Below are 11323 nucleotides of genomic sequence, written 5' to 3'. Positions count from 1 at the left end.
AGCCAGCTGGACTAAAAAGAAGAAGGCAAAAAAAAAAGGAGTAGGAAAATAAGAGAAGAGGCTAATGGGGCTCCACTTTTAAGTGTGATGTACCAGAGGAATAGATGAATGTGGAGAATTCCCCACATGCACCAATTCACACTAAGGAGGAACACTGTTTTTTTCTTCTCCTTCTCCGTCTTTTGGCTGAGGAACTTTCAAACCTATATCTAAATTAGGACTGAGGTTGAAGTTAAACAATATCCTTAAATTAATACAAATACACTGTTGACATCCATCAACTAACGGAGATACTGTATTGAGACAAAATAATAATAATATATATTTTTTTTTTTGGGGGGGGTGTATCGACGTGCTTCTTCTTAGATATTCTCTTGAAGATCAGAATAGTATGTGTTGTACTCTATGTATAATACATGAGAATTTAGACTTTGACTAGCATCAAGTCATACACATCGCCTTAGAGAGCTAAGAAATTCTACAAACTAAATGAAACAAAATGGCCCTTTCTATTTTTACCACAGATGTCGATGTCATCGGAAGGAGTTGTGTTTGCATTCATTCAGAGGATTGTTGAAACAAAATGCTATTCTCCTTCCCATCATATCACCTTCATGAATATTCAGTAGCCTCAGCGCTGAGGGGAAAAAACAAACAAAAAACAAACACAATTATCACAAGTGGCAATTTCAACCAGATGTCTGTAGGATTTGCCGGGCTGCGGCTATGGTAACTACAGTGTTTGATGGAGAACAAGCGTTCCAGAATCCTCCGTCCAGCCAATCGGAGACACTCTGGGGGTTCTAATGACCCCTAGGTCAGAGGGGTCACCAGAGTAAAAAGCGGATCTGAGAAATGGCGGGCCCACTGCCAAGACAGGCCCATAAATCCCCTCTCTCAGAGGAAGCCATCTTGTATTATGCTGTTAAATCAAACCATAATCACAGCCTTGCATTGTGCTGCTGGCCCCGACCCATGGCGCAGAGAGGAGGCTACAATACGGAGGGAGATCAATTAGCTTGTGAGCTGAGCAGGAAAATAAAATGTGCTGCCTCCGAGAGAGAGAGAGCAAGAGCGAGAGCGAGTTCTGCTGCTTCGCAAAAATACACTTTGGCAGCTTTACCAATTTTTTTAAATAAAATGTTTTCCTCATGAAAAATACTAAACAAATTATTTTTTATATGAATATATACATCCTAAATGATAACATATCTACTTTGAAGTGCTTACTGTAAGTTGAGAGAACATTATACAGACAGAATAACAAAAACATTATATTATATAGCCTACATATGAAATGGTGTTGATCCATTGTAGAATGCATGTTCAACAGGTTGAAGTGTCTAGCTCAATTTAGCAGCCCGTAAGCGCTCCCTAGTGGACACACATGGAACAGTTTTAACTCAACCAATTTGACAGAACACCTTTAAGATCTTTACCATACTGTACATACAGTGTGTAGAATGATTATAGTTTAATTAGTGTAATTAAATTACTACTTTAAAAACATATACAGTACTCTATTTACAAGTGTGCGCAAAGCTGTCATCAAGGCTAAGGGTGGCTACTTTGAAGAATCTCAACTATAAAATTATTTTGATTTGTTTAACACTTTTTTGGTTACTACATGATTCCATATGTGTTATGTCATAGTTTTGATGTCTTCAGTATTATTCTACAATGTAGAAAATGAGTGAATGAGTAGGTGTCCAAACTTGTCAAATCAGACGTCTTCAAAAGGGATACAAATCACAACAGGCGTTGAATTAGACTGTTTGTAAAGGTGTTCTCGTTTTTTTTTTAAATGATGTCAGGTTGAATTATTTTCTGCAGAACATCCTTTTAACTAGAAGTGGCTCTCTGCTGGCTTGAAAGGACATGAAACGTGGTGTGTTCAGACTGCTTAAAACACTGAATATCACATCAATCCCTGAATCCTACTTTGTTCCAGTTTCTTATCATCCTGTATAATAAAACAGAGAAATTCACCTCCTGGATTCCCAGATCAGCAGACATCTAGGTGTCAGTTTGACACTGGTGCTACTCTGCTCTCTACCGCTGGGGGACTAAGCCAGGGGCCTGATGAGGGCCCTTCCATATTAAACAGGCAGATTAGACACCTTAAACGGAGGGCAGCCTGGAGAGGTGCTGTTACCGAGACCTCCGGGGTCCTGCTGCCTCTCATCAGGCAGGTACGGAAGTGAGGTCACACACACACACAACATGGGCTACAAGAAGAAAACCTCTCCTCTCTCCCCCACTGCCTGCTCTGCCTCACTGTCTTCCTCTCCTCACTGACCTCTTAGTCTGCCAGCGTCTGCTGCCGCGGTAATGCTACCACCATTCCCATCATGCACAGGGGCATACGAGCTCCCATGAGTCCCCACACCGCTCCCTGCCATCTGCCGTGATTTATAGAAAATGGCCGATGATTTATGGCCTAGTCATCTCACAATGAAGTTGTTTTCTTTCATTATGGCGACCTCCCGACCCAGCCGCCACTCCCCTGCCTGCTTGGGGAAATGTGTGCTAATCACACACCATAAAGATCTTTAAACAGAAGGGGGTTGGCCGGGGCAGGGGCAGTGGAAATGGAGGGGGCTTTAGTAGAATACATTTTCAACAGCGTGTGAATACTAATAGAGCTGAGTTGAGCAGACCTTGGTGGTGGCGTGTCGGAGACGAGACACGGCCACCGCAGAGAGATACCTGCCTTAATGAGACTGTTTTAGGGTATTAAGGACGGTGGAGACTAGGTAGCCGCTCACTGCAGCTACTGCACTGTTTCTCCTTCAGCTTTCATCTCTAAATGAAAATGACCTTTTTGGAGTCTTGGGTGATCCAGAAGAGTTCAAAGATTAATGCCTAGTTAAAGCTTGTAAACCTGGATGTCTCAGCGGTCACACATTTGCCCCAATGTTAATTGAATCATATGCCGCTGATTGTATCGTTTGTTAGAGGGAATCCACTTCAAAGCTGGCCAGCCTACTAACACTTTCTTTTTGATCACTAATGATGCAGGTGGTGATAGTGTTTTTCCACTCTTTATTGGGGAGCCTTCAGATGACTGGAGAACGCACACAAGCCAAGGGTGCTGCAGTGACAAATGAGTGTCTGTGGTCTAATTGCCGATTCACCACATCCTAAGTGTAATGGCCTGTGCCCTCTATCCTACCCCTGAGTAGGGAAGGCTACAGTGCACCTGTGAGCCCATAAGAGGAGTAGGACAACTAATAACTGTTCCCATTCATTTTTAACGGAAGGAAAGCGGTGAGAAGCAGAGAGGGCAGGGTAACGTGGTAGCCTACTTTTGCTGCTAAAATTATTTCCAAAAAATATATTAAATACACAGAGGATGCTTTTTTCCTCTCAAGAAAATGCAAAGAGCGCCATCTGCTGCTAATCCCATGTCCTGCAGGAGATGTTTCCTCCCACATTCTCGAAAAGATACTGTATGTCTGCTCTCAATTTATACTTCAAATATACAACATATGTGATTACATGCTTCGGACAGGGACTGAAGTTGGTTTATTTCAAGTTTAAATTTCAACAAATTCTATCACGTGAGAAAGAAGTGAACAAAACATGAAATATGTACAGCTGTCATAATACACAGAAAATATAACAGACTGCATATAAATATAGGTACGGGAGGGATAAAACAATGACTGAAGCTAAACAAAAGAAGCATGCACTGTAAGTGGTTCACAAGGAATAGAACAGCCAAGCCAATATTACATCTGTGGAAAATACTGCCATTAAACTATTGGCTTTATTTACAGCAGCCTTGGGATGCATCCCAAATGGAACTTTATGCCCTATATAGGGCACTACTTTTGACAGAGTCCCATAAGACTGGTCAGATGTAGGGCACTAGGTAGGGAATAGGGTGCAACTTGGGAAATAACCTTGGTCTTCAACGCAACACATTTCCTGTATAATTCATGACATATAATACAGTATTTCAAAATGGGGGCAAAAAGAACAATTCAAAAGCAGTATTCAGAAGCTATTAGTATGGATTAATATTGCCAGGTGTACTGTAAAAAAAACAAGGCACAAGCAAATACACGCTCAAGATACATGGCTTGAGGATAATAGGGTTTGGTTTTTGATACAGGCCAATGTGTGCACACAGCATACAGTTACAGTATAGTATAGTATACAATGTTTGGTCTGTTAAATCAGCCCTAGCTTGGTAGCTGTGATGGATATGAATAGTGTGTGTGTGTGTGTGTGTGTGTGTGTGTGTGTGAGTGATATAATACAAGCTGACCAGACATTCATAGATTAGAAGCAACGTTTCTTCAACATAAAGTCAGAGTTGGGAATGTTAGTTAATCATTGAGGTTGCTGGGTATAATATTGCATGTTCCCTCGCATGCAAATGAGGTCTCTCTCTGACTCTCTTTTAATAACAAGTTTGTGAATCAATGATTAAAAGTACTGTACAAAACACTAATTTTGAGTTTCATTTTTGATTCAATTGCAACAGGCAGGTCTAACAAAAGAAATACTGTGTTTTGTATTAGACAACATTTTGGACTTGGTCATAGCCAATGTTCCATCTAGTCTGTAGCTGATAAAATTGCTAAGAGTTCTCACATTTGAGAAAAAAATAAATCATTGTGCACTGTTACAGTACATTTTAACAGTCAATGTAGTGAAACTATACTACAGAAACAGTAAGGCCCGATAGTGTTCTCAGTAACACGCCACCTTTATCTGGACTTTTAACAAGGTTGGGCTCAATTCCTTTCAATCAAATCAGGAAGTAAACTGAAATTCCAATTTCATTTTTTAATCCCCATAGACAAGCATTGAGGAAAATTGGGAAATGAAATTTCTGAATGGATTGAATTGAAATGGAATTGACCCAAACTCTGAATTCTAGTTCTAACTGAAACTGTAACCTTTAACATTCATAATAAGGAGAGTAAAATACATTAGGTTTAACGCCATGATTAGTATTTCTAAAGCAGCAGTAACATTTCATAGGAGAGCTAAAAAATGGCATCTATACATTTCAAACAAGGACGGTTAACTTACAATGGTAATTTACAGTGCTTTGACAAAAAAAGTTCATCCAAGTAGTTGGATTTTATGTTACTAATTCATTATTGCTGGATTCAATTCAAAAGACAATTTATTTATTTTTTTGCCTCCTATGTCTTTAAATGGTAAAGATTTTTTGTTGAGCACTGGCACTTACAATGTCCTTAGATTATCGACTAATACGTCAGATTGTCAAGGTCTTTATACTATATGACAAATAGGTATTGCCCATATTTTGTTCTTAGACAAAAAATATTTCACATTTGAAAATTCTAGGACTCGTCATTACAGTTTTACATTGCAAGAATACTTCAGATCCCAGTAGTTTTGACTCATTACAACGTGCCCGAATGTTAAAGCACAAAAAACAGCAGACTCAAACCTCAACCAACTCTACCAATAACTCCCCTTTCATAATAACATATTGTAATCCTTGTGAAAATTGAAAATATTCCTTCACAAGTTGTTGGGGCCCAAACCACACAGTCAACACAGGTGTAACACATAGGCAGTTTACAGAGGCTTATTCAACACAGCTTTTCACTGCATGTACTAATCATTGGCCAGCCAAATGATCTTCTCCCACTAACGGAAATTAACGTTTTTAGATTCTCACTAACTGAGAAATTCTACAAGGATTATTCTTTAAATACAGGCTTAAAAACATAGCATCGTCACCAAGAACAAATTCTTCAGGCGCCAAATACTATGGAATAATTACTATCAAAATCGCCATTTTTAAATTGCCCCTTTACAAATAACCAAACACGTTTCCAAATAAGCCTCTCTGTCCATTGCGAGAAGGAACACTAGAGGCAATGAGGCGGTCGTGTGCAGAGCGACACTTGGCTTCCATCAACATTAAAACCTTTCAGACGGTTTAAAAAGGACTCAGGTTTCCTTCAAAGCTCTTTACATTCATTTGACTAGGTGTGAAGTAGTGTTGCATTCAAATCTTAATAAAATGTGGAATTAAAAGTATTTACAAGACGACAAAACAGAGGGAAATAAAATGTTGATTGCGACAGGCAATAGGGTTTCCCAACAAGGAACAGCCTACAGCCTTTATTATAATACATTAAAACCGACAAGGAGGTCTGGAAAGAAAGATTGAGGCACAACTGTTTCCCTATCTGGGTCGCGTTCATTAGGGCACGCCATGGAAAATATTTCAAAACTGTAAAAATATAATACAATTAGTGTTTCTGATTGGACCAGTAGTCCACACAGTCCCTTCCTGTTTCAGTCTGTTTTGCACCGTTTGGTGCCCTATGAACACAACCCTGTACTGTATGTACCTGCACACACACGGATGGAGCCGGAGGGTCATGTTCATTAGTATGAGGAGATGTCTGAGGAGCTGCTACTGTTGCTGGTGGATGTCTGGGCTCTCTTTATGTACAGGTTCAGCAGCTTCATCTGGTGGGATAGTAAAGACGCTGAATGAAACCAACCCATCCTAACACGACGTTTCAAGACATTGAAAAACATTCTGCAACCTGTAGATCTTGGAAAAAACCCAGAAGGGAATTAAAAGTAATTGTCTGCATCCCGAATTGCACCCTATTTCCTAGTGCACCACGTAGGGAATAGGGTGCCATTTGAGAGCGAACCAGACAGGGTGCTGAGATGAGACGGTAGTGTACCTTGCTTCCTGTGAGCTGGGCCAGGTAGGGCTTCAGCTCTTCACCAATGACAGAGTAGACAGCCACCAGACAGAACACGCTGGCCTTCCTCACACTGCTCTCTGTGTTGTCATACCCCTGTACACAGAGAGACATCAGAACTATATTAGACATACTCTGAATACACCAAACATTAGGAACACCTTCCTAATATTGAGTTTCTTGATACACACGGGAAACTGTTGAGTGTGACAAACCTACTACCATACCCCGTTCAAAGGCACTTAAATAATTTGACTTGCGCATTCACCCTCTGAATGGCACACATACACAATCCATTTCTCAAGGCTTAAAATTCCTTCCTTAATCTTTCTCCTCCCCTTCTTCTACACTGATTGAAATGGATTTAACAAATGACATCAATAAGGGATCATAGCTTTCACCTTGTTTCACCTGGTCAATCTATATCATGGAAAGAGCAGGCTTTCTTAATGTTTTGTACATACTCAGTGTATAGACAGTGTGGCATAATCCCAAGGTCAGAGAGTAATTATCTTATGCAACTAAACCACAACCATCAACACTGTACTGGAAGTAGATACATTCCAAGTGCTTCTACTGGAAGTAGATACATTCCAAGTGCTTCTACTGGAAGTAGATACATTCCAAGTGCTTCTACTGGAAGTAGATACATTCCAAGTGCTTCTATTGGAAGTAGATACATTCCAAGTGTTTCTATTTGAAGTAGATACATTCCAAGTGATTCCACGTCAACCAATCAGTAAGTACATCAATAAATCAACCAATGGACTAACCAATCAGTCAACTTGATCTATAAAGCCCTTTTTACCTGCAGTAGTCCTGGTATGATGTCAGGCAGCAGCTGGTGCAGGGACTCCTTGGTGATGCGTTCGATCACCTTGGTCTGCATCTTGATGGAAGCCAGGTTGATGGGGTAGTCAGCCGTCTGGACGATGGGACACAGCACCTTGATACACTGTTCTGGGTGGATGGAGCCGGCCAGGGTGGAGGCGGACTCCTCTGCTGCCCGCACAACCTGGGTAGTGAGGGAAGGGTGGAGTGAGGGGGGTGAAATGTTTGATCATGGAATGGGATCATTTTGGTTTACTGACAGAGAAGGGTACATGTACAGTACCAGTCAAAAGTTTGGACACGGCTACTCATTCAAGGGTTTTTCTTTATTTTTTTACTATTTTCTACATTGTAGAATAATACTGAAGGCATCAAAACTATGAAATCATGTAGTAACCAAGACAGTGTTAAACAAATCAAAATATGTTTTATGTTTGAGATTCTTCAAAGTAGCCACCTTTTGCCTTGATGACAGCTTTGTGCAAGGTTGGCATTCTCTCAACCAGCTTCCTGAGGTAGTCACCTGGAATGCATTTCAATTAACAGGTGTGCCTTGTTAAAAGTTCATTTATGGAATTTCTGTCCTTCTTCATGCATTTGAGCCAATCAGTTGTGGTGACAAGGTAGGGGTGGTATACAGAAGATAGTCCTATTTGGTAAAAGACCAAATAGGGCAGTCGCAAAAACCATCAAAGCGCTATGATGAAACTGGCTCTCATGAGGACCGCCACAGGAAAGGAAGACCCATAGTTACCTCTGCTGCAGAGGACAAATTCATTAGAGTTAAATGCACCTAAGATTGCAGCCCAAATAAATGCTTCACAGAGTTCAAGTAACAGACAGATCTCAACATCAACTGTTCAGAGGAGACTGCATGAATCAGGCCTTCATGGTCGAATTGCTGCAAAGAAACCATTACTAAAGGACACCAATAAGAAGAAGAGACTTGCTTGGCCTAAGAAACACGAGCAATGAACATTAGACCAGTGGAACTCTGTCCTTTGGTCTGATGAGTGCAAATTTCAGGTTTCAGGTTCCAACCACCGTGTCTTTGTGAGACGCAGAGTAGAATGATCTCCACGTGTGGTTCCCACTGTGACGCATGGAGGAGGAGGTGTGAGTGTGCTTTGCTGGTGACACTGTCGTGATTTATTTAGAATTCAAGGTACACTTAACCAGCATGGCTACCACAGCATTCTGCAGCGATACGCCATCCCATCTGGTTTGCGCTTAGTGGGATTATCATTTGTTTTTCAACAGGACAATGACCCAAAACATACCTCCAGGCTGTGTAAGGGCTATTTGACCAAGGAGAGTGATGGAGTGCTGTAACAGATGACCTGGCCTCCACAATCACCAGACCGTAACCCAATTGAGATGGTTTGGGATGAGTTGGACCGCAGAGTGAAGGAAAAGCAGCCAACGAGTGCTCAGCATATGTGGGAACTCCTTCAAGACGGTTGGAAAAGCATTCCTCGTGAAGCTGGTTGAGAGAATGCCAAGTGTGTGCAAAGCTGTCATCAAGGCAAAGGGTGGCTACTTTGAAGAATCTCAAATATAAAAATATTTGATTTGTTTAACACTTTCTTGTTTACTACATGATTCCATACGTGTTACTTCATAGTTTTGATGTCTTCACTATTATTCTACAATGTAGAAAATAGTCAAAATAAAAACCCTTGAGTGAGTTGGTGTGTCCAAACTTTTGACTGGTACTGTACATCCACAGGCAAGACTACACTTCATCCCAACAGTCTTTTCATAATTGTATTATTATCTCCATAAAAAAACTAACACATCATCACAGAGTTGAAAGCTGTTAATTCAAGAAGTGTAGACTTAGCATGTCCTCTAAAGCAGAGCCTCATAGACAGAGAGAGCCAGTGAGAGCTACCTCTTTGTGGGAGTCTTTGTGTAGCTCCAGGGTCTTCATGATGGTGAGTTCTGCGTAGTTCTTGAAGCGGGCCGGCTGGTTGCGTAAGATCTCCTTCAGCACTCGTAGCGCCAGTGCCCGGATGGTGTGCTGCAGGTTGGGGGAGAAGGACACGACATGCTCAGAGACAGTGGAAGGAAGAACAGTGGATTCAAGCATCAGATTGTGGCATTGCTCATAAAACAGAGTTAACTTGGTTGATTGCTGTGTTTAAAGTAGTTTTTCTTCCTATCTCTCGATCCATTCATTTATCCATTCATCCAGAGTCCTTACATCTTGGTCTGACAGAGTCTCCAGCAGCAGGAGCAGCATGGTTTTGAAGTGTTCCTCCCACACTGCCAGGCTGTCCTCCCGGGCTATCTTCAGCAGCTCCACCAGGGCTCCCCTCCTCTCCTCTGGCCTCTCACTGGGGTTAGACAGCTCCTTCAGCAGCTCACCCACCTTTCAACGACCACAATAGATATTAGTCAGTGTCCATAGAATTACATATAGATCACTAAATGGAATTTAATAGGACCTCCATGTCCGTGACTTCAAAGTGTTATTATGTAGCTATCGTAAAACATAGAAAACATTGTCAAATTAATTCAGTCAATCACCAGTCCCAGCTGCTCTGCAGGGGAACTGTTCTTGGTGTGCAGCATCTTGTTTTCTCCACCACACTCTTGGCGGCCTGCGAGGAAGAGGGTTGGGGAGGGGGTCTCCCTTACAGTTAATATATAGCTTATTATAAACAGGGTGGTTCAAGCCCCGAATGCTGATTGGCTGACAACCGTATACCACGGGTATGACAAAACATGTATTTTTACAGCTCTAATTACATTGGTAACCAGTTTATAACAGAAATAAGGCACCTCAGGTGTTTATGTTATATACCACACCTGGGCCTTATTGCTTAAATGTATTATGACCATCCAAAATGGCACCCTATTCTCTATATAGCTCACTACTTTTAACCAGAGCTATGAAAGGAATAGGGTGGTCAAAAGTAGTGCACTATATAGGGAATAGGATGCCATTTCAGAAAAGTAGCATAGGGAACAGGGTGCCATTTCAGACCCTTGAGACAGCCTCACCATCTCGAAGCTGCTCCACGTCGTCCTCGTAAACCGTCTCTCTCAGGGCAGCCTTGTCGTAGGCGCTGATGGTGTCAGAGTAGTTGTAGGGGTTGTAGTCGCGGCCCCGGGGGCCAGAGAAGGAACGGGGGGAGGGGGTGTTGAGTAGGGAGGTCTTGTTGTCCAGGGCCGTGCGACCCCCGGGCCCCTCCACCACGTCGGCACCAGAGTGTGATGCTGTTCCAACACCCGGCTGAGAAGAAACAAGACTATTGTTAAAACGTGACATAACAAACGTACAGTTTTATAAAAATAAGTAAATGTATGTCCATTCTAGAGGAAATAAATATATTGACCAGAGAACAGTTGCCAAACAAGTGCACTTGTTCAATCCCCCCTCTGGATTTAAAAGGAATGGGCTGTTGGAAGATACTCCCTCTAGTCCATTCTAACAATCCAAATCTTTTAAATCAATGAGGGAGGGAGTGAGTGGAAAATAGTAGGGAATTGCCCAAGCCTCTCACCGTGTCCTCTCTCTTGCCTCTGCCCGGCTCCATGAGGTCCTCCTGACTGCGGAAGCTGAAGTTCTGGATGGCCTCAGTGACCCCTCGCAGGGAGCTATAGATCTGATCGGTGTTCAGGTTCTCTGTGTCGTACTCCAACATGCTTCAGGTCACACCAGGAGGGGAGGGTTATTATTCAAGTAGGACACCAACATACAACACCACCACGGGAAGAAGACGTCTGCCCAGTGGGAAAAGCGGGGGACTGGTTGAAACGAT

The 11323-nt window shown here is 42.0% G+C and overlaps 1 protein-coding gene across 17 annotated transcripts in view; it reads right to left on the bottom strand.

The window, feature by feature from the left end:
• Positions 1–3509: 3509 nt before the first annotated feature.
• LOC112253809 (CLIP-associating protein 1-B-like) overlaps positions 3510–11323 on the bottom strand; it is a 40383-nt gene continuing 32569 nt past the window's right edge. For all 17 annotated transcript variants that reach the window (XM_042324055.1, XM_042324060.1, XM_042324056.1 and 14 more), the window contains 8 exons: positions 11066–11207; positions 10563–10794; positions 10086–10159; positions 9760–9927; positions 9448–9576; positions 7531–7737; positions 6702–6818; positions 3510–6474 (listed from right to left, as the gene is read on the bottom strand). In XM_042324055.1, coding sequence (XP_042179989.1) covers positions 6391–6474; positions 6702–6818; positions 7531–7737; positions 9448–9576; positions 9760–9927; positions 10086–10159; positions 10563–10794; positions 11066–11207 — 1153 coding nt within the window. In that variant the 3' untranslated portion in view covers positions 3510–6390. The remainder of the gene's footprint in view (positions 6475–6701; positions 6819–7530; positions 7738–9447; positions 9577–9759; positions 9928–10085; positions 10160–10562; positions 10795–11065; positions 11208–11323) is intronic.

The sequence above is a fragment of the Oncorhynchus tshawytscha genome, linkage group LG07 (genome assembly GCF_018296145.1).
Source record: "Oncorhynchus tshawytscha isolate Ot180627B linkage group LG07, Otsh_v2.0, whole genome shotgun sequence".
In the NCBI taxonomy this organism is placed as follows: domain Eukaryota; kingdom Metazoa; phylum Chordata; class Actinopteri; order Salmoniformes; family Salmonidae; genus Oncorhynchus; species Oncorhynchus tshawytscha.
This window is presented reverse-complemented; position numbering and strand designations above follow the sequence as displayed.